The sequence below is a fragment of the Rhipicephalus microplus genome, chromosome 3 (assembly GCF_043290135.1).
Source record: "Rhipicephalus microplus isolate Deutch F79 chromosome 3, USDA_Rmic, whole genome shotgun sequence".
Lineage (NCBI taxonomy): Eukaryota > Metazoa > Arthropoda > Arachnida > Ixodida > Ixodidae > Rhipicephalus > Rhipicephalus microplus.
In genome coordinates, this window is record NC_134702.1 from 37,151,954 (window position 1) to 37,174,660 (window position 22,707).

At 47.2% G+C, this 22,707-nt stretch overlaps 1 protein-coding gene across 3 annotated transcripts in view; it reads right to left on the reverse strand.

Annotated features, from left to right (window-relative positions):
• The window catches only part of LOC119176632 (urease subunit alpha-like), a 138,929-nt gene that overhangs the window by 22,895 nt on the left and 93,327 nt on the right, over positions 1 to 22,707 (reverse strand). For all 3 annotated transcript variants that reach the window (XM_075889239.1, XM_075889240.1, XM_075889241.1), the window contains 3 exons: positions 17,543 to 17,615; positions 5,961 to 6,042; positions 2,865 to 3,109 (listed from right to left, as the gene is read on the reverse strand). In XM_075889239.1, the coding sequence (XP_075745354.1) occupies positions 2,865 to 3,109; positions 5,961 to 6,042; positions 17,543 to 17,615 (400 nt within the window). The remainder of the gene's footprint in view (positions 1 to 2,864; positions 3,110 to 5,960; positions 6,043 to 17,542; positions 17,616 to 22,707) is intronic.

Sequence of the window (22,707 nt, forward strand, 5' to 3'; positions counted from 1 at the left end):
CAGGTGAGATGCTATCCTTATGTATGTGACCTTTGCATACAACATGGTCGTGCAAGGAACAACACAGATGACACTATACAAGTTTGTCTAGGGAAAAAGCTAGCCCGACAACGACGCTTGATGCCATGTTGCCCAGCGTCCCCAATAAGAAAAACATTAACACCGTGTACCTCCAGCACACCAAAGAAGCCCGACAACTGGCCAGTCTGCGCATCCATTGCCAACAAAAAACCGAAAGCTATCGCTATGATCTTTGACGATGCCTTGTAGAATACCAGCTTAGTGACCGTGTCTGAGCCTGGACACTGATATGACAACATGGAATCAGTAAAGAACTCTTGCGACAATACTTTAGACCTCAGAGAGTATTTCGACGTCTCTGCGCACTAAACCACGAGGTTTTCCTCGACAGCATCATGAAGTCTCAGTGACAGAGGGCAGGTCCTGAGGTCGTGCATGTGGTGCACCTTAAACTGTTCTACGCGTATTAAGAAACTCGCTGACTCAGGCTGTTACTCGTTGTTATTTATTATTGCATGCTTTTTTTCTTTTTTCATGTTCTGTTTTAAGCATCGGGGCAATGCTTTTTTAGATGGAGGCATTGCAACATGCATTTCTTGTTTCGATTTCGCCGTATCCAGTTTACACTCATAAAGACTGTCAGCAATGCTCGGTGCAGACCACGTCAGAGTTCGAGAAGCTTTGCGACTGTAGTAGATCATTTTGTAAAGATTGTGTGCAGGACGCAGACAAGCTCACTCCAGAACTTGCACGACCACCAGTGATAAGGCTGGAAAGTTTTATGCGTAATGTATAAAATATAGCACGTTTTAACAATGATCAGATTATAGATGGTAGACGCTCTGTTCGTGATTATCAGCGTACAGTGTCCATTGCTTGCTGTAGTTTGAGTTTGTTTCCTGGCAACAAGTTCGGTCAAATAAAGAGTGTTATCTTTGATACGCTGACTGCTGCCCTCGTCAATGTCATTACACCATGACAATATCTATATATTCTTTGCTTAAATTTTTGCCGTATTTTTTCAGTGTGTGCTCTTTTTGAAAGTATGTCCTTAGCTTACCTCTTTTTAGATTGACACTTAGTTTATGTACAGTAAAACTTCATTGCACAATAAGGCCTTCAGTAATTTCCAACCTAAGACACTGCTTGAAAAACACATCTAAACTCTGGCGTGTTTCACATACTCTGATATTTTTGCACAACAATTGGTGTGGAATGTCATTCTATCGATCAATTTTGTGTACTTAGGTTTCATATTCCACAAGCAACGTGCCGATGGTAAGCAAGGCTGTCAAAGGAAACGCCAAGTCAGTTTGGACCCTACGTGATTTTTTAACATGCAGTTACAGGTATATTTAGGCAACATAACCTTTCGCTCCTATTGGCCACACTGATCGGGAATCAAAGTACAACCTTTGAGCTCAGCTGCACTGTGTCGCACCCTGTTCTGCCATACCACAAAATAACACGAAGCGTTATTGAAATACAGTGGCTACTTCAGCTAAAGGATGCACTACCAGCCCTATTCCTGAGGTTAAGAGGGCCCACTGACTGCAATGACTTGCAGTGCATTTAACACAAGACATCCAAAGCCAGGAAATGGATATCGTAGGATGTGATGAACATAGCCTACAGACATCTTACGCAAGATGAATTGGCCAAACATTCTTTGCATGTCCATGAGGGACATTATGGAGACACGTGGTGCACATATTGTGGATGCGTTGGGGCCTTTCCCACTACTCTAGCAGTTTGTTATGATGAATCTGATGTTTACAGCACATTCTGAATAACAACTCATTCTATGTAACAAAAGTAATAGGCATAGTACTTACACAAAAAAAGACACAATGCATGTGTACGTGCACACACACACACACACATGCACACGCACATGCTACAGGCATAACGGTTTTGCATTATAAATGGAACCTGTAGCACATAAGTACGGGCTACAAGAATTTGACCTGGAGAAGACAATGAGGACATTGCAACACACACGAGATGGTCACACCTGTGATTGCTCGCATGTGACTAAGGGGCTTCAGATGAAATATATAGTTCATGCTCTAACAGTACCGACGTCTGTCTGTGTGTTTCCACAAACCTTTAAGAAAACATAAGTGATGATGATGATGATGATGACGATGATGACGATGACGATGATGATGATGACGATGATGATGATGATGATATGTGGGGCTTAACGTGCCAAAACCACCATATGATTATGAGCGACGCCGTAGGGGAGGGCTCCGGAAATTTTGACCCCCTGGGGTTCTTTGACGTGCACCTAAATCTTAGCACACGGGCCTACAACATTTTCGCCTCCATTGGAAATGCAGCCGCCGCAGCCGGGATTTGATCCCGCGACCTGCGTGTCAGCAGCCGAGTACCTTAGCCACTAGACCACCGTGGCGGGGCAAGAAAACACAACTATACAGTAGACTGCTCTTATACGAAACGTGAAGAGACCAGGAAAATGTGGTTCATTTAAGAGGAGTTTCGTTTACTGAGAGACAAACAGGGGTACAATATTCAAGTACAAAACAAATCATATTAGAGGCAGTTGTTCTACTTAAGCAGCAATTTCATTTAAGAGAGAGTCGTTTAATAGGAGTCTACTGTACTACTAAGAAAGTTAGAGACAAAAACTATTTGGAGAGGACAACTAGAGTGTTAGGGACATCCATGTTTATGTTTCCAAACCGATGCCCGCAAGATATGTTACTTGTCACCAAATTCTGCACCAACATAGGGACGTGGCCTGGATCTCTTGCAGGCGATGAATTTTTACTTAGGATAATCAGAAGAACATTTCTGAATACAGAAGAACAACACACCTGTCTAAGTGGTGGCAGATGATGAGCATGTCGAGCGCCTCTTCAACGGTGTTCTTTGTGTACGGTCTGGTTGGGTTCGTTGACGAGGGAAGGACGTTGATCTCCCCGCAGATGCTAATGATGTCCGGTGCGTGGCCACCTCCGGCGCCCTCTGCATGGTACGCATGGATTGTTCTTCCATCAAATGCCTCTACGGTCTGCTCCAGGCAACCCGACTCGTTCAGCGTATCTGTGTGAATCATGGCCTGCCACAATGCAAGGGCACAGTAAAGACTGTGTTCCATGAACAATCAGAGCCATAAATGCAAAGCTTAAAGGAATGTTATGATTTTCCTATTTAGATATGTGTAAAGTGAACTTTCACTACACGAAAACCGTAGAAACCAGGAACATATGTCCCGCTTAACATGATTTCTTTTTGCTGAGAGATGTACAGGGTTTTAGTATTCAGGTACAAAACCAGTCATATTAGAGCCAGTATATTTTTTTAAGCAACAATTCCATTTAAGATACCTTTATTTACCTAGAGCCTACTGTATAAAGCAAGGAAATATTTTCAGTGAGACAAGCACTGGTCCGACTTCAATGATACATCTTGCATGTGTGAAGTTTAAAGTTTCTTTACAGTATTGACAATACATGCAACATAAATTTTCATAGTGCTGGGTGTGAGAGGGAAATTCAAATACTAGTGACTATACATAGTCCTGATTTAAGACCTTTAACAACATACAAAAATTACCAAAAGCTTTTTATGTTTAAAAACATTGCTGCAAAAGCTTTACAAGAACACAACTTTGCAGTGAAAAGAAACAAAAACATACTGCGACTCTAGTAAACTACTTTTGTCCAACAAGCCCGAAAAGTATCATAAAAGTCAATGCAATTGCGGGGCGGTTGACAAGAACTGTATGTCAACTGACACATAATATGGTAGCTCCCAAGCCATGGCACCCTTTAACAAGAAAACAGTGTTGGATAAGCCTTATGACAAGAGCACATCATGGCATGAATCTGTGCAACACTATAAATGAACAAGCTGACAGTGTTTTAATGTTTCCATTTAAAATATTGTTATAGCATAGACTAAAAGCACAATGCTAAGCAGACAGCGGAGCTGGTGAGCACCTATATGTAGTCCTGGCTGTTGCTGTTTTCCCAAATTGTGTAAACTTTTTCTTTCTTGCTTTCTCCATACCTTAATCTTTTTTTTCTGTTTTTGTTAGTTTTTTATTTCTAGTTTTTCTCTCTCTAATTCACTTTCTTGTTTTTTTTTTTTTGTCTCTTTTTCATCCTCTCACTCCCTTTTGATCTCTCTATTTCTCGCATCCTCTTTCTTTTAATCTCTTTCTATACCTCTTTATAGTTCCTTCTCTTTTCTCTGTCTCTCTCCCTCTTTAATTATCTCTACTTTTCTCTTTCTAGTTCTATGCTATGCTTTACCTCTCCTTCTCTTTTCCCTTTTTCTCTTAACATTTGTTCCTCTCACCCTCACTTCCCTATCCCAACCTCTTACTATACCATACCACAGGCGGTTTTACCAGTGCTTGCCGTTCTCTAGCAGCATTGTGCACTTACTGGAAACACGAACTAGAAAACGCCCTGTTCACAGTGTTTTAGCACAGTTTTAGCCTGGATTGGTAACTACGGTTGTTCATGTTTTGTTGTTTTCTCCAGATAAAATTATCCTGATGAAGTGCTTCCAACTCAGACACTGCTGCATGGAGTCAGGAATGAGGATGCAGCCTGCAATCCATAGCTAATTTCCCACTGAATTTTTCTCTTTCTGAATTTTTATCTCTTCTTTTTATCTCTGTACTCGTTCCCTCACTCATCAGAGTTATGGCATCCCGGGCCAAAGAAATCAGTGCACGTGTTCAGGGAGCAAAGCGGAAGAATAGAAAAATTATGATGAAGAACAGTACAAGGAAAGTGCATACAAGTTCATGACAATGAGCACTGTCTGATCCAAGCTCAGGAACTAACAGCCACCTTAAACAGCTCCACTATTAAATGACTAGACAATATGAAGCTGCCTTTAACACGCATTGCAACTCTCACTAAACGTAACGGTACTTGCGAAGTGCGTCAAAGTGTTAATATATAATCGTCCTAAGGAAACAGCTGAGGCACAATTCATTCTAAAAAAACAGGGTGTGCAAACACGGACACAAGAAGCAATGCTGTATGACCTGCAGGGTCATTCTAAAATCCTTCTGAATAAATTTTCTGCTTCCTACGGTTAATTTTGTATTCGAATTCAGCAAATAATGTAACAGTTTTTGGAGTGCATCGCTCCAAGAATGATTTGGCATAATGATGTTTGTTTGCTTTATATAAACTTTTAAAACCAATGCACACATTTTACAGCAGCTTAGTGCGGTAGTTGTACTTTGTACTGTACAACAGTAATTTTCTTTGCCTTGTTTCGCAGATGAACACATGACAAAAATATGCAACAGTACCATGCACTGTCATCTTTTTATCATTTTATGATTTGGCTCCATTTCTGCATTACTTGCCCAAAACTAACTAATTAATTCATCTGAGGCACTTTTGCAATAAAACATGGTAGGAGAATCATGTCTACACTGATCACATACAGCGTTGAAAAATGAGCAAGAGAGAGACAGAACGAGAAAAGTTTGTTCATAACAGGGCGAGGAGTCTTCCTCATAGGTTGGAACCCCGTGTTAAGGGCCCCGTCGGTTCACATAACTTGACATGCTCACTGGATAAGCCAGCCGAAAAAATGTGCAACTAGCCAGTGTTGACTGCTGCTAAGAGCTGTGCAATTCACTGAAGCAAGAGATGGCACATATTAAAAACAAAATTTAATGACATAAACATGGGTCTTTAGGCAATATCGCCTAAACTGTGAGCTACTTGAATGCACTCTATTCCTTGCTGCTTAGTCCAAGGAACACTAAACGTCACTCACATGACATACTGATGTGGTATAATTCTGCTGTATCTCAGTGTTACACAAGAGAGTACAGTACGTAGAAAATCTTGACTTTTTTGCCAGAACACAAGAGACCATATTTTCTTCTGATCGGTCAAGATAATGTGCTCTGCTGCATTTTGGTGACATACCTGGATGTCATAATAGTCGGCCACGTGAAGACAGGCGTCGATGGCAGCAGGAGTAGCAGCCCAGTCTTCATGCAACTTCAGCCTAGATGCGACACAAATGAGGAATAGGCAAATCAGTTCTGCAGTAGCCCACTGGAGGTTTGTGATAGTGACAAACCATTGTTTATAATTTAGCAGCACGAAGCTACAGCAGAGGACACACAGTGGCGTTGCATGAAGTGTGCACTAATTTGTCAAAATCGAAGCTTTGGTTTGTGTATGCTTCCAAATACGATGTTTCTGTCGTGGTTTATTTTCATTTCATCAGCTTGGTTTCTCACGACTGCCCTTTTACCTCATGGCTTTCGCCTTACTGAAATTCTAGGTACACCTCCACCTCATATCGATGCATGCCATTTACATATACGATGCCTGCTACTTCTATGTCATTTTCAACAACTCAGAGAGTCATCACTAAGTTATTGCTCAATGCTGTGTACAAGAAAAAGTGTGAAAAGCAAGCCTGCAGACTATGTAGTTAATTTTCAGGTAAAATGCACAAATGATTAGGTGAAAGTTTATCGCCATTTACACCCTTTACAAGAATATAGAGAGTCATAAGCAGTCTTTCTGGAAAGATCCACTTTCACAGACCATTCGCAGCACTCACTTTGAAGCAAGTATAATAAAGAACTGAGACAGCCAGAACTGTTATTTGAGACCAGGTAGGAGCGTAGGCCTAGCCAGCGAAAGCAGCGACATTGTCCGGGTCGAGCGACTCGTGATTAGCGCTGACAATGTGTTTGCCGAGCTTTGCATGACTGACTACTTGTTCATCACATACTTCTCCCTCACTGAAGACGGAGCCAAGTAGGTGTTCGTGAGGACAAGTGGTTCGTGATATGGTTTGAGACAATCCACGTGTACGATTTCGCGGCCTCGGCGACGCAGGTCCGCAGTGGGTGTGAGGGGTTCGATGAAGTAGTTGACAGCGGAAGTTTGTTCTATGATGCGATAAGGTCCATGCTACCTGCTCACGAACTTTGTAGAGGTACCAGAAGCAGCAGTGGGAGGCATCCACAGCCAAACAAGGGAGTTGAGCAAAAAGTGGTAGTGGGACCGTCCATCGTCGTGACAAAATTTCTGTTGCCCTTGTGCTGTAAGGGTGCAAGCTAATTGCCGACATTCTTTTGCATACCGAGCGGCTTCGGAAACTAGTGTGCCTTCAGATGAGCCGGGTTGGTAGGGGCAAATGGTATCGATTGGAGATGATGGCTCTCGACCATAGAGTAAAAAGAAGGGAGAAAAGCCTGTCGTCGCTTGAGATGCTGCGTTGTAAGCGTACGTTACGTAGGGAAGGATAAGATCCCAATTTGGTGTGGTCGGAGGCGACATACATAGAAAGTATGTCACCAAGAATGCGGTTGAAATGTTCGGTCAAGCCGTTTGTTTGTGGGCAATATGTGGTAGTACAGCAGTGAATCACATGGCATTCAGCAAGAAGTTCTTGAATAACATCCGCGAGAAAGACGTGGCCTCGGTCGCTCAAAAGTTCACGTGGAGCGCCGTGATGCAGAACAAAAGGTTGCAGCAGAAAAGATGCAACGTTGTCACACATGTCCCGTTTATTAGGGAGGCGATCGCCGGGCTAATTCCAAGGGCCGAAGTATCGGCCCCCCGAACCGCACCACGAAAGCGTGGACAATTTAGAAGTGGTCCTTTTTGGCGCGCCAGCGGACGCCGGCTGTGGCCCAAAGAACAAGTCAGAGCCGAGAGTTGTTAAACAAACAAATTATATTCTCAATAATGGCAGATCGAAAACAACACACAAAAATGCACACTCCACAATAGTTGCATACAATATGTCACCAATCAAACCAATCAAACCAATCAAACAACGTACTACACAGTACAATCAGCCACTCTCGAAACAACGGACACAGACAACAATTCACACTACAATGCAGTCGCATGCATTTAACAACCAAGACACTTAAAGACTAAAGAGATAGAAAACCTATTCAGTCCAAAGTCCTTGGAACAAAAGTCTGAATGATACTCTTCCGAGAATCACTCACTCAAAGTCCAGCGTTGTGTCGTTCCGCTGCCCCCTGAAGTTTCTCTCCCAGGAAACCTCGCCGAAGTTTCTCTTCCAGGAAACCTCGCGTCTTCAAATGGCCACTCTCCAAGCTTCAAACCTCTTCGCCGGAAACACGTCGGCTTCACACACGCAGCTGTTGCCGCGCGTCTTCGCTCGATAGCGGTAAACACACGCTCTTGCCTGTAGCTCGAGCCTTCACCCTTCAGGTGGAAATCCTCTTCTTTTCCTGCTTTGTCGCTACCGACAAAACCTTCGCCGACCACACGGCGGGATCCCTTCGCACTCTGGCACTAATTTCCGTCTTCTCCTGATCTCTCATCTCGGCTGCTCGGTTAAATACCTTGCGCGCGACATTCCAGAAGGTTCTCGTCATTTCGTCGGCGCGATAGATACGCAGCGAAGGCTGGGAAGAGGGCGAGACGGTTGGAATGCCCTCCGCGGCCGATGACTCAACTCGGTATGACCACGCCCCTTTCGTTCTAGAACTTTCGCGGGCTATCTCGGCCGCCGATGTGGGGTGAGGAGGTTCGTCGGCGAAGCCACGCTTCCAAGGGGAGAGCGCGCGCCCGGGGATCCTTGGATGTTTGTTTTCTTTTTTTTTCTTTTGACCTCCCGGCGTCTCTTCCGCGCGTTACCGCAAGAATTTGGCGGCGCGCCCATTTTTAGCGCTCGTTCTGTGACAAACGTCACGTGCCGTCGCGGCTGGTAGAGCGGGCATTTCTGCATATCTCGTGAGATGATTGATCGCTACAATAATCCAGCGATTCCCAGCTGATGTATATGGCAGAGGACCATAAAGGTCTATTCCAACCCGGTCGAATGGTCGCACTGGGCACGGTAACGGCTGCATTGGCGCAGTAGGACGGCTAGGATCGTGCTTGCGGCATTGGCACTCTGTGCAAGATCGAATGTACTTTTGAACGAATGTGTACATGCCGCGCCAATAAAACCGAAAACGTAGCCTGGCGTAGGTTTTAAACAAACCGGCGTGTGCACACTGCGGATCGGCATGGAAAGCAGCACATATGCTGGCACGGAGATGCCTAGGTATGATGAGTAGCCATTTGCGGCCGTCAGGGTGGTAGCTGCGGCGATAAGGTATTCCATCACGGATGGCGAAGTGGGAGGCTTGTCGGTGTAGCGCTCGAGATGGCGGGCGGGCGAGTGTTTCATGTAGGTAATCCATCAGAAACGCAATCCACGAATCTTTGCGCTGCTCCGCAGCCATGTCGATGGGTCCTGATATAGTGGAAGGAAGTTGTCTTAAATGGAGACACTCGCAATATCAGCAGAAACAGGCGAACGCGAAAGAGCATCGGCATCAGCACGCTTCTAGCCTGAAGGATAAATGACACAGATGTCATACTCTTGGAGCCGTAAAGCCCATCGTGCCAAGCGTCCGAAGGGATCCTTGAGGTAGGATAACCAGCAGAGCACGTGGTGGTCGGTAACAACATCGAAAGGGCGGCCGTACAGATAAGGCCGAAATTTTGTAATGGCCCAGATGATCGCTAGGCAATATTTCTCAGTTACCGAATAATTTGCTTCTGTTCTTGTAAGAGTGCGGCTCGCATATGCAACAACATATTCTATGTAACCAGGCTTTCGTTGCGCGAGTACACGCCAAGACCGACACCGCTAGCATCCTTGTGGATTTCTGTGGGAGTGCTTGAATCGAAATGACCCAGTATGGATGGTGTTGTAAGCAGTTCACAGAGCTTCGCAAAGGCACTGTTGCAGGCTGGAGACCATGCAGATAGATTTCGGTCTCCCTGAAGTAGGTCTGTAAGAGGTGCCATGATCGAGGCGAAATCCCGTAGGAAGCGGCGGAAGTATGCGCAAAGCCCAATGAAACTACAGAGCTCCTTGAGAGACGCGGGCATCGGAAACTCACGAACAGCACGTAGCTTAGCAGGGTCAGGGAGAACGTCATCCTTCGACACGACGTGTCCGAGAATGGTCAGCTTGTGTGCTTCAAAGTGACACTTCTTCAAGTATAGTTAGAGGCCTGCTGCAGAGAGGCAGCGTAGAACCTGTTCCAAGCAACGAAGGTGCATAGGAAAATCAGGCGAGAATATCACCACATCATCTAGTAGCACAAACACGTGTTCAATTTGAGGCCTTGTAGGATAGTGTTCATCATGCGCTCAAATGTTGCCGGCGCATTGCACAGGCCGAATGGCATCACGTTAAAATCGTATAAGCCGTCTGGTGTAACAAAGGCAGTTTTTGACCTATCATCCGGATTCATGGGCACTTGCCAATACGCAGAGTGTAGATCAAGGGAGGAAAAGAACTCTGTGCCCTGTAAAGAGTCGAGGGCATCATCGATCCGAGGCAAAGGACAAACATCCCTTTGTGTTATTTTTTTTTTTAGACGACGATAATTTATGCAAAAGCGTATCGTACCATCCTTCTTTTTAACTAAAAACCGGCGATGCCCAAAAACTGCTTGATAGTTTTACCACGCTGCGCTTTAGCATGTCACCTACTTGTTCATCGATAACACGGCGTTCAGTCGGCGAAACACAGTACGGTCGCTGCCATAGAGGTGGGTGATTACCTGTGTCGATCTGGCGGCATGCAATAGATGTTTTACCTAAAGTAGAGCTGTGACTGTCAAAATATGGCCGAAACTTGTCAGGGAGGCTCAAAAGCTTGCACCTCTGTTGTGGGTTTAGGCCTTCGTCGATGACACGATTGAAAATGTCGGCAGTGGAAGGGCCATTCACGGAACTACAGGAGAAGGCGCTGACTTCCGATGATCCATCAGGAACATCAAGTGTAGCGATGGTTTCGAATGATTCTATTGAGCCGACACACTCGCCCCGAAGCAGCGTAATGGTGAATGGGAACGGATTCGCCACAGGCACGTCGGTCACACCACCTTGAAGAGTAACGAGAGCTATTGGGAGCGGTGATAGGTGGCGATGAACGAAAGAAGCGGAAGGCGTGAAGAATGCGGTAGCGTCGACAAAGGTGAAACACGACACAGGTGCGAAGACAGTAGCGCGCAAAGGGATCTGGGTGTCGTCACTAATGACCAACTCCGCGTAGGAAGGGTGATCGGCCGCAGGTAGAGCATCACCAAGGGGACAAAAGACGACTACGGCACGGGCACAATCAATGACGGCTTGGTGATGGGAGAGAAAATCCCAACCTAAAATGATGTCGTGAGAACAGCACGGGAGCACTTCGAACTGCACTGTGTGAGGCACTCCTTGAATTACAAGTCTGGCGGTACACGCGGCCACAGGCTGCACAGGCTATGCAGTGGCAGTATGAAGACATGAACCCAAGTAAGGCGCTGTCACTTTTCGAATTGAACGGCAAACCTTTTCAGCGATGACAGAAATGGCGGCACCAGTATCAATAAGGGAAAGTACAGGTACACCTTCAAGAACGGCATTAATTACATTCGGCGGTGAACGAAGAGGGCTTGTGCTTTGCGATAAGGACGCAGTCTCGCCTCAGGAACTGCATCATTTAATTTTCCGCGTCGATTGTAGGGGGGCATCAGCACATCAGGGAGGGCGAGCGACGACGTGGAAAAGGAGATCGGCGATCAGAAGCTGGTCGGTGGCTTGGTCGAGAAGGGTGCAGTTCGGGGTCTGGAGTGTAAAGAAATGTGTGGTCGTAATCATATGGATGTGGGTTTTCACGTGAGTGGAGTGGGCGGCGGCGGCACAGACGTGCGATGTGCCCGGGTAGACCACACGAAAAGCAGGTCGGTCGGTTGTCGGCAGTGCGCCATGAATTAGGGACTCGGTGGACTGGAGGTTGTGGCGGCTGTGCGGCATAAACAGGAGCAGGCAGTGGAGGCGGCGCTCGGAACGTCTGTGGTCATGGTCGTGCTGCTGCTTTGGTGTACGCAAATGGTGCATTGACTGGTGGCACCAGCTGCGGAGGAAGGACCTCAGAAACTTGGTCTTGTATAATAGTGCATAGTGTAGGGCTGAGCGGCGCACTGCGCTTCGGTAGTCCAGAGATGAGCGAGAGTTGGCGTGCAACTTTTTCGCGCACAAAATCTTTGATCTGCTTGAGGACCAGATCTTGCGAGGAAGTTAAGCCGGACATCGATTACTGATGTGGGACAGCACAACAGGTGACGAGATGTTGCCGGCGGAGCTTTGGCAGAGCTCGGCAACTTGGGCGACAGTAGCCGGGCTTCTTTAAATGGGCATCCGAAATGCGTCCTCGTCAATACCCTTAAAGATATGCTTGACGCAGTCAGCCTCTGCCATGTTCGCATCGACGCGTTTGCACAAGTCAATGACGTCCTCTATGTAATTAGTGAAATTCTCACCAGGCAGTTGAGATCTTGACTGAAGGAGCGGCTCCGCATGAAGTTTGCAGATAGCAGGACGTCCGAAGACTTCGCTGAACTTTGTCTTGAATGCTGTCCAGGTTGGAACGTCGGTTTCATGGTTCCGAAGCCACAAGTGGGCAATGCCACTGAGGTAAAGCCGACGGTGGCCAGTCTTGTGGTTTTGTCCCATTTGTTCAAGACACTCACGAGATCGTAGGTAGCCAGCCAGTCATCGACGTCGTGATCGTCAGTGCCACTTAATATGGGAGGGTCCCGCTGACGGACCCCGCCGGAGCATACGATGGCCTGGAGAGCCATAGGTGGAGGGTTTGTGGCAGATGCAGTGGTCATGGCAGCCGGTCGAGTCCGGCTTCGCAACTCCAGGATTGCGAGGAGACCCAGCAAACTCCACCAAATATAACAAAGAACTGAGACAGCCAGAACTGTTATTTGAGACCAGGTACGAGCGTAGGCCTAGCCAGCGAAAGCAGCGACATCGTCCGGGTTGAGCGACTCGTGCTTAGCACCGAAGATGTGTTTGCCGAGCTTTGCATGACCCATTACTTCTTCATTACACAAGGTAAAGATTTGCAAACCCTTGCAGAAGATTTTGCAGACGTACACACATCTGGCAGATCAGTGTGAGTGGCGATACCTCTGCTACCTCAAATATACCATACAATGGACACGCCGTTCACATTTCGAGAGCTGAATATGGTGCTTAGCAAATTAAAAAAAGACGCTGTGCTGTGGGTCCCGATATGATCAGCAATCAGATGCTGACAAATCTGCCATATGATTGAAAGTGTGCCCTCTTGGGCATATTTAATTATGTCTGTAGCACAGGAGAGATTCCATTTGTATAGAAGACAGCATGGGTAATGCCAGTGCTGAAGCCGGAAAAGATCCTGCGAGCCTCACCTCATCGACCAGTATTGCTAACATCATGCGCATCTAAGTTGATGCAAAGACTAATACACACAAGACTAACTTGGTACCTTGTGCAGCAAGGAAGATGGCCCGCGTGTATGACGGGATTTCGCCCACGCCTGAGCGCCCAGGACAGTGTTTTGGACCTGCTGAGCCACATCGAGCACCACTGTGTGAGTGGCTTCTCTACACTCGCCGTCTTCATGGACGTTGCCAAAGCATATGACTGTGTGCTTCAAACAGGCATCATCAACAGACTCTAAGCCATGGGTGTTTCGGGAAATGCTTTTTGTTTCGTAAATGAATTTATCAGAGTCCGTTGTGTCTGGGTTAAGCTTGAAAATATTATGAGCGAAGAGCGAAGCGTTTTCCTCGGCGTTCCACAAGGAAGTGTCCTATCTCGCTTGCTTTTTAACGCTGCCATTGCCAGCCTTCTTGGCACTTTGAAAGCAGTTAAAATATCAGTCTATGCCGATGATGTCTGCAGCTGGATCTCAGGGTACCAACACAAACGTCTGGCCCGGATAGCACAGGGCGCCATTTCAGTCATTGAACGACATTTGTCGACACTTGGCCTATCTCTATCAGCGGAAAAATCTGCCTTAATGCTCTTCTCAGGGGTGCGACACAAGGTCGCTTAGTATCAGAGGCCATTCCATTCGTCATGCAACAAGTGTTCGTTTCCTGGGCATTACCATCGATGACAAGTTACTATGGCAACGAGCAGTTGATGGTATTGCAACGGGTATGAGCCCTTCGACTTTAACTGTAACAGTAGTATGGCCACATCCATACAGAGACTCAACGCTATTCGTCACATGGCAGGTGTACGCTGGGGCAACAATTCTATGTTGATGCTTAAGCTGAATGCTGTGCTCATAACAAGCTGCATTCGTTACCAGCTGCCGCTGATATCGCCATCACCGAGCCAGTTTGAATGCTTGGAGGCAGTGCACAGAAAGGGTCTTCGATTGGCTATGGGAGACCCTCAGGCGACGTCAAACAAGAAGATTAGCGATAAAGCCGAGTTTCTACCACTCCACTTCCTAGAATCTCAGGCTCTGTTGACGCAACTATTAAGACTGGGCGAGTCCTCCACAAAGGCGGCCCTTCTCCGGCGGCTAAGAGCAAGACCTGAATCACATTTTTGCGCTGCGCTCAACACATTTCGACATTTAGGCTTGAAATCGCCTCATCAGAGCCCTATCGACCCGCCATAGTCCTTAGTGGACGTTGCATGCAACTTCAGGGTCCCTAAACTGCCGACGAAATGCGCTGTTCCAACTGAGGAAGCAAAGTTTGTGGTGTTGGACCATTTGAGCACCACGTACCGTGGTCACCTACAAATTTACACAGATGAATCGGTGTGCACAGGATAGCTGCATAACGGCTTTCTGTATACCCTCCCTGAATGTGTCATGGTTGGCCCGCCTGGATCATGTTGTGTCGTCCACAACAGTAGAAAGTGCAGCAATTACCGCGGCTTTGCAAAAATTGCAAACGCTTTCTGCATGAGATGTGGCAGTGCTGACTAATTCGCAGTCGGCGTTACAGCAACTGCATCGAGGGATACCCCGAGAAAAATTTACGAGACAACCTCTGGTGCTCATTAAACACCTGATCGGCAAGAACTTCAACATACAATTTCAGTGGATACCATCCCACGTTGAAATTGAAGGCGATGAAAAAGCTGATGCCCTTGCACGCGAAGCGTGAACTTGCGTTCCAAAAATGAGAGCTCCTAAATATTACCAGAACAACAAGATAGTTATACGCAATCACTTCAGGGTGATGCACAAGTTTTCGCAACAGTCATGTGTAATCAAGGGACTTTCGAGAGAACAAGCGATGCTGCTTTATCGGGTAAGAACCGACTCTGCATACACGTCGGCTTGGTCATTCAAGACAGGACGAGGCACTTCCCCGTTTTGTGCTGTTCGTGGTGACATCGGTGATATTGAACATTTCATTTGGCTGTGCCTGCAGTTTGACAGAGAAAGAAAAGAGATGATACCCAGCTTGCAGAAAGGTTGCCACAAGCACAGGGCATTGGAAGATGTCATTTTTCCAGAAGGACCCACGGCGACGAGGAAGAGCGTGCAACGTATCTTGACTTTCTTGCGAGACACTGGACTGAGTGACATCTGGTGACTGAACCCTTTAATTCAAGAGATGCTGAGGCAGAACAATTGCCGGCCTTTAAGGCCAGGCTAACTCCGCCTTTGCAACACCACCACCACCAACCACCACCACCTTATGCAGATCACATCTTTTTTTCTTTGCACTCCTATGTTTCTTATTTCCTATGTAACTAAAGGTGCAATTTAAATGGTAATGCTGAATAGCATTTCTGATGCATAGTCATGAGTTTATGTATGTTGTTTAATAGTTCACAGAAGCTGTAGAACTGCGTAATAAAGAAGACAGCTTGCTCTACTGCATTCTCACATCTAAATATCAGAATAGGCTATTCAAGGTCTCATAAACTCAAGCGATAATAAGAAATCGACTTGACACTCTACTGTGTTTACCAACATGCAGACGCTAAAAGGAGCATAGAAGCATAAACTAGATGGCATATGCCACTGCTGACGATTGCATTTTACGGGCACCTTCCCTTCAGGCCACTCAACGGCCTGCTCTCAGACCCCTCTAACACGTCAAAAGTGTGCCCGCTTTGCCACAGTTTTCCCTTCTCTTAAAAGTTGAATTGGTGAAGAACCCTTTTGTGTCCATTCATTGAAAGCTTGAAAGCTTTTTTTTTGTGGGGGTGTGTTGGCATAAAGCATGTACTGACTGGGGCAGACACGAAACTGCATGCCCCGCACACTGAAAAGAGCTACACAAAAGTCTCAGGCATGTGCCAATGGGGCAGGGGGGAACGCAAGCCATCATAGTTCATTATTCCACCTAGCAGTTGTCACATGCGTTGTGTTGCTACCGAGTGCCCCAACCAAATGTAACTCATTTGCGACTACTGCACTTTGCTTAAGAGGTCCCCGAAAAACTTTTTTTAGCGTGGTCAGAAAACGCTGCCTATCGGTAGTCAAGGCAGCCGAAAACACGTGAGCCAAAAATCATAGCCCAGTACGTTGCCTGGAATTCACAAACAATTCTCAAAGCCAGCTCTCACAAACAAATGCTGCCATAAACCTGAATCTTCGCGCCATAAACCCAAAGTTGGCCATTGGCCAATTCCAGCATCGTGACCTGCATAGTTACCACAGCCCCCGCGGAACGCTGTGACACGCCTGCACGCTCGCACGTGATGTCGCTGAAAGTAAGTTCACGTTGATGCAAACTAAAAATAAAAACAAAACAAGAAATTTCCCAAGGTCACAACACGGACTGATAAACAGATGCAGCTCCTTGTCCCCTTGCCTTACATCCCCTTGCATAGCTTTATGCACCCTCACTGGTACGGAAGGAGAAAGAAGGCACTTGAAGCAGGTGATAAATCGCAGTAAGTCTGCTCATACTTGACAGATTCTTAAAGTGTTTGCAGCAGTAACTTCATGAGGCAATGAACCTGTTCAACGGAGACATTCAATGATTCCATGGAAAAGTGTCACAGGGCCACTTTAATACCCGCACCAATAATTGTTACTGTGGAAGCAGACTTTGAGTGAAACGGCAACAACTTTTTCCATGCCTAGCAAACATGCGGCACACAGTCATAGTTGATTACATATAGCTTCATATGGTACTATGCACAAACTTTCTGCTAAAGCCACTGTGAAAGAAAAAAAAAACACAAGCTTTACGGTGAAGACACTGCAGTGCAATTTTCTACAGTAAAATGAGTGGGCACACAGGGACCTCTATTGTTTGTTTGTTTTTTGTTTCTTTAAATCACTTTGGTAGTCCCAAACAAACACAAGCTTAAGGGCCATCTTAATAAGTATTAAAAACGAGAGGACCGTGGGCTTGAAAGCAAACTACCTAAAGCCAAAACTCAGCAAAAGAACAGCAGGATCACATCTTTTGACATACAACTGTTACATTAAATGCCACTTTGTCATTATTAACGAAACACTCAACTTCTCGGAGGAAGTAGTCTCGACGCACTGAAGAGATGCACAAAAATTAGCTCACTGCAGCGACAAAGACAACACGATGGTTCAGAAATTAATGTAAGAAGGTTGGCAAGAGTTCTCATGCTAACTAGATTACAGGAATTTCTCTTTAAACTCGTCAAGTTGCCGATTTTTTTTCATTATAACTGCTGAGTAGCAGCTGCATGATTCGTTAGTACGTACTCACCCCATCGCACCAGCTTCTACTTGAGACACGAGCTCAGGTGCAAGGCCATCAGTGTATGAAGTGTTCCCTTTGCCTGAAAGGCGTTAAATAAGCATTAAATCTGATTGCAGGAGCATGTGACCGACTAGTGCGCATTTTCACAAAAAAAAGGTAACCACGGCAAATGCAAGTGACAAAGGATATACAAGTACAGCCCACATCGTCTGTATCTGAAGCCAAGGTGAAAGCCTCTGAGGCATCGGGCAGGGTGGAATTCAGTAACGACAATAATGAAGACTAAGTAATGTAGACAAAATGAATTCAAGTAAGCAAAATAAAAACCATTGGTACTGATCAGCAAACTACTTTACAAATGAGCACTAAATCTGCAACAACCTTAGTATTCGCATATATTCTATGGCTACCATTCCTTTCACATATTTTATTTCTACATAAGCAAGGCAGGCACTGTGAGAACTCACAGAAAATGTCATAAAAATAACAATTAAAAATAAAACAATGATGGATCCCATACAGCTGAGTGGGCTGTGTTAAGACAAAGTTTTTACTGGTTTTTGTGGTGAATGCTGCCCTTCGTTTGCAACTGTTTGCAAGCGTGGAGCATTAAACCAAAGCAAACAGAACACTTACCAGCAAATGCGTCACTCAGTATAACCTAGTGTTGCACAACATGCAGATCACAAGCATCATGATGAAGGAACGACAATGACTTAATGAAAACTGTGTGGTATAAAAACAGCAAGGCACCAATAGGATAACAACAATGGAGCAACAGCAACAACAGAATGACCACAATGGAATGGCAATTGCAGCTGGAAAATGATGGCATGTGTTCCATTCATGGGGCATGTGTGCTCGAGCCGACATATTTCGAGAAGTGGATTATAGTATTCTTCAAGTGCAGCCTTCAAAAAGACAAGCACGCTTGTTGAAACGTCAGCTAAAGCACAGACCCTTTGTTTACAGATTGTTTTTTTATCCAGCAAATGAGACAGAAAGCTAACTGTTCCGAAATAATGCTGCTGGGTATTGATTCCTGCATCCTTTCTGGCAGTGATAACACATTGCAGTATGTCAACTGAATCTGAGGCTGAAGCTACTTCACCAATAACTTGAACTGATAATAAATAATGCCACGTTCCATTTCCCAAGTTTTTGTTATCGTCCCAAAACACCACACCATTCTCAGCGCGAACCGCGCCTGCAATTTTCGAGAAGGTTCCGGACTGTAGTAGATCATTTCGATAAGATCACGCCCACTGTGCGAACGGTACAGATTGTTCTGGAACCTACGCCGCCGCCAGCGATAACGCTAGAACATTCGACGGCAAGAGTATAAATGCCGAAGCGCTTCGCCGCTTGTCAGTTGTTGATCGAAGGCCGACGCTGCGTTCGCCGCTATCAGTCCGAGACTGCTATCTGTGCAAGACTGCTGCTGTAATGAGACTTTCCCTTTACCGGGCACAGGTTCGCCCAAATAAACAGTTAAATCCCAACATGAAGTTTCCTGTCTTTGGCCACGTCACGACCCCGTGACATCTGGTGGAGGTGCTGCTTCGTTCATGTACCGGACGCGTATGAGGAGCTCTTGTTTCTGGGACACGTTATCAGCAAGTCTGGAGTTCGTCCCGATCCACGGAAAACAGCCGCCATCGCCGACTTCCCGCCGCCCACTGACAAGAAGGCCGTGCGCCGATTTCTGGGCCTGTGCGCCTATTATAGGCGGTTCGTGAAAGACTTCGCCCGCATCGCCGATCCTCTCACTAACCTTACCAAGGCCGACGTGGAGTTCAAGTGGGAAACGCCACAGGAACACGCTTTCCAGGAGCTTAAACATCGCCTCCAGATGCCTCCGTTACTTGCCCATTTCGACGAATTCGCCGAGACAGAAATACATCCTGACGCAAGCAGCGTAGGTCTTGGCGCCGTTCTTGTGCAGAGGGCTGACGGACTTGAAAGGGTTATTAGTTACGCCCGCCGATCGCTATCCAAAGCAGAAGCAAATTATTCCACAACAGAAAAGGAGTGCCTCGCCATCATCTGGGCTACGTCGAAATTTCGCCCCTACCTCTACGGCAGGCCCTTCAAAGTTGTGAGCGACCACCACGCCTTGTGTTGGCTAGCCACCTTGAAGGACCCTTCAGGTCGCCTCGCACGATGGAGCCTGAGACTTCAAGAGTATGACATTACTGTCATTTACAAGTCCGGCAAAAAACACTCTGACGCCGACTGTCTCTCTCGTGCGCCTGTCGACCAACCGCTACCCGACGACCCGGATGACGAGTACTTCTTGGGAACGATAACTACGGACGACTTCGCTGAACGACAGCGGGCCGACCCGGAACTTAAGGCCCTAATAGAATACCTCGAAGGCAGGACCGCCGAAGTCCCGAAGGTATTCAAGCGCGCACTTGCGTCGTTCTTTCTACGAAACGGTCTTCTACAAAAGAAAAACTTTTCACCGCTTCGAGCTAAGTACCTCCTTGTGGTGCCTTCAGCTCTGCGACCAGAACTCCTGCAGACCCTGCACGACGATCCGACGGCAGGGCACCTCGGTGTTTCTCGCACGCTCGCGAAGATACAAGAAAGGTACTACTGGCCACGTCTTACCACCGACGTCACTCGTTATGTGAGGACATGCCGGGACTGTCAGCGACACAAGACACCGCCGACAAGGCTAGCGGGACTTCTGCAGCCAATTGATCCACCTTGCCGACCTTTCCAGCAGATTGGTATGGACCTACTGGGGCCGTTCCCGACGTCGACTTTCGGAGACAAGTGGATCGTGGTAGCTACCGACTACCTCACCCGCTACGCCGAGACAAAAGCCCTGCCAAAAGGCAGTGCATCCGAGGTAGCTAAGTTCTTCGTCGAAAATATCGTCCTACGTTACGGCGCCCCGGAGGTCCTTATCACCGACAGAGGAACGGCATTCACTGCCGACTCAACTCAAGCGATCTTGGCATACAGCCAAACAAACCACCGCCGGACGACAGCGTACCACCCACAGACCAACGGCCTCACCGAGCGGCTTAACAAGACGATAGCCAACATGCTGTCAATGTACGTCGATGTCGAACACAACACGTGAGACGCCATTCTTCCGTATGTGACCTTCGCATACAACACGGCGGTGCAGGAGATGACGCAGATATCTCCATACAAATTGGTCTACGGAAGGAGCCCGGCAATGACGCTCGATGCCATGTTACCCAACGTCACCGACGAAGAAAACCTCGATGTGAGCGAGTACCTTCAACGCGCCGAAGAAGCCCGACAACTTGCGCGTCTCCGTATCAAGAATCAACAGACGACCGACAGCCACCGTTACAACCTTCGACGACGCTTTGTGGAATACCAGCCCGGTGAACGTGTTTGGGTGTGGACGCCGATACGCCAACGTGGACTAAGTGAAAAGCTTCTGCGACGGGTACTTCGGACCGTACAGGGTGGTTCGACGTCTCGGCCCACTTGTTTATGAGGTTGTCCCCGACGGCATCACGAACTCTCAGCGACGCCGATCGCGACCTGAAGTCGTACATGTCGCGCGCCTCAAGCCGTTTCATGCGCGTTAACAAGCTGAAACAGTGTTTTTTTTTTATTTTATTATAGTTGTATCGTAATTTATTCATTGTACTTTCTAGCATTATTATTGTACCTTCATCTTTAGTTAAAGCATCGGGACGATGCCTTTTTTTCAGAGGGGGGCAATGCCACGTTCCATTTCCCAAGTTTTTGTTATCGTCCCAAAACACCACACCATTCTCAGCGCGAACCGCGCCTGCAGTTTTTGAGAAGGTTCCGGACTGTAGTAGATCATTTCGATAAGATCACGCCCACTGTGCGAACGGTACAGATTGTTCTGGAACCTACGCCGCCGCCAGCGATAACGCTAGAACATTCGACGGCAAGAGTATAAATGCCGAAGCGCTTCGCCGCTTGTCAGTTGTTGATCGAAGGCCGACGCTGCGTTCGCCGCTATCAGTCCGAGACTGCTATCTGTGCAAGACTGCTGCTGTAATTAGACTTTCCCTTTACCGGGCACAGGTTCGCCCAAATAAACAGTTAAATCCCAACATGAAGTTTCCTGTCTTTGGCCACGTCACGACCCCGTGACATCTGGTGGAGGTGCTGCTTCGTTCATGTACCGGACGCGTATGAGGAGCTCTTGTTTCTGGGACACGTTATCAGCAAGTCTGGAGTTCGTCCCGATCCACGGAAAACAGCCGCCATCGCCGACTTCCCGCCGCCCACTGACAAGAAGGCCGTGCGCCGATTTCTGGGCCTGTGCGCCTATTATAGGCGGTTCGTGAAAGACTTCGCCCGCATCGCCGATCCTCTCACTAACCTTACCAAGGCCGACGTGGAGTTCAAGTGGGAAACGCCACAGGAACACGCTTTCCAGGAGCTTAAACATCGCCTCCAGATGCCTCCGTTACTTGCCCATTTCGACGAATTCGCCGAGACAGAAATACATCCTGACGCAAGCAGCGTAGGTCTTGGCGCCGTTCTTGTGCAGAGGGCTGACGGACTTGAAAGGGTTATTAGTTACGCCCGCCGATCGCTATCCAAAGCAGAAGCAAATTATTCCACAACAGAAAAGGAGTGCCTCGCCATCATCTGGGCTACGTCGAAATTTCGCCCCTACCTCTACGGCAGGCCCTTCAAAGTTGTGAGCGACCACCACGCCTTGTGTTGGCTAGCCACCTTGAAGGACCCTTCAGGTCGCCTCGCACGATGGAGCCTGAGACTTCAAAAGTATGACATTACTGTCATTTACAAGTCCGGCAAAAAACACTCTGACGCCGACTGTCTCTCTCGTGCGCCTGTCGACCAACCGCTACCCGACGACCCGGATGACGAGTACTTCTTGGGAACGATAACTACGGACGACTTCGCTGAACGACAGCGGGCCGACCCGGAACTTAAGGCCCTAATAGAATACCTCAAAGGCAGGACCGCCGAAGTCCCGAAGGTATTCAAGCGCGCACTTGCGTCGTTCTTTCTACGAAACGGTCTTCTACAAAAGAAAAACTTTTCACCGCTTCGAGCTAAGTACCTCCTTGTGGTGCCTTCAGCTCTGCGACCAGAACTCCTGCAGGCCCTGCACGACGATCCGACGGCAGGGCACCTCGGTGTTTCTCGCACGCTCGCGAAGATACAAG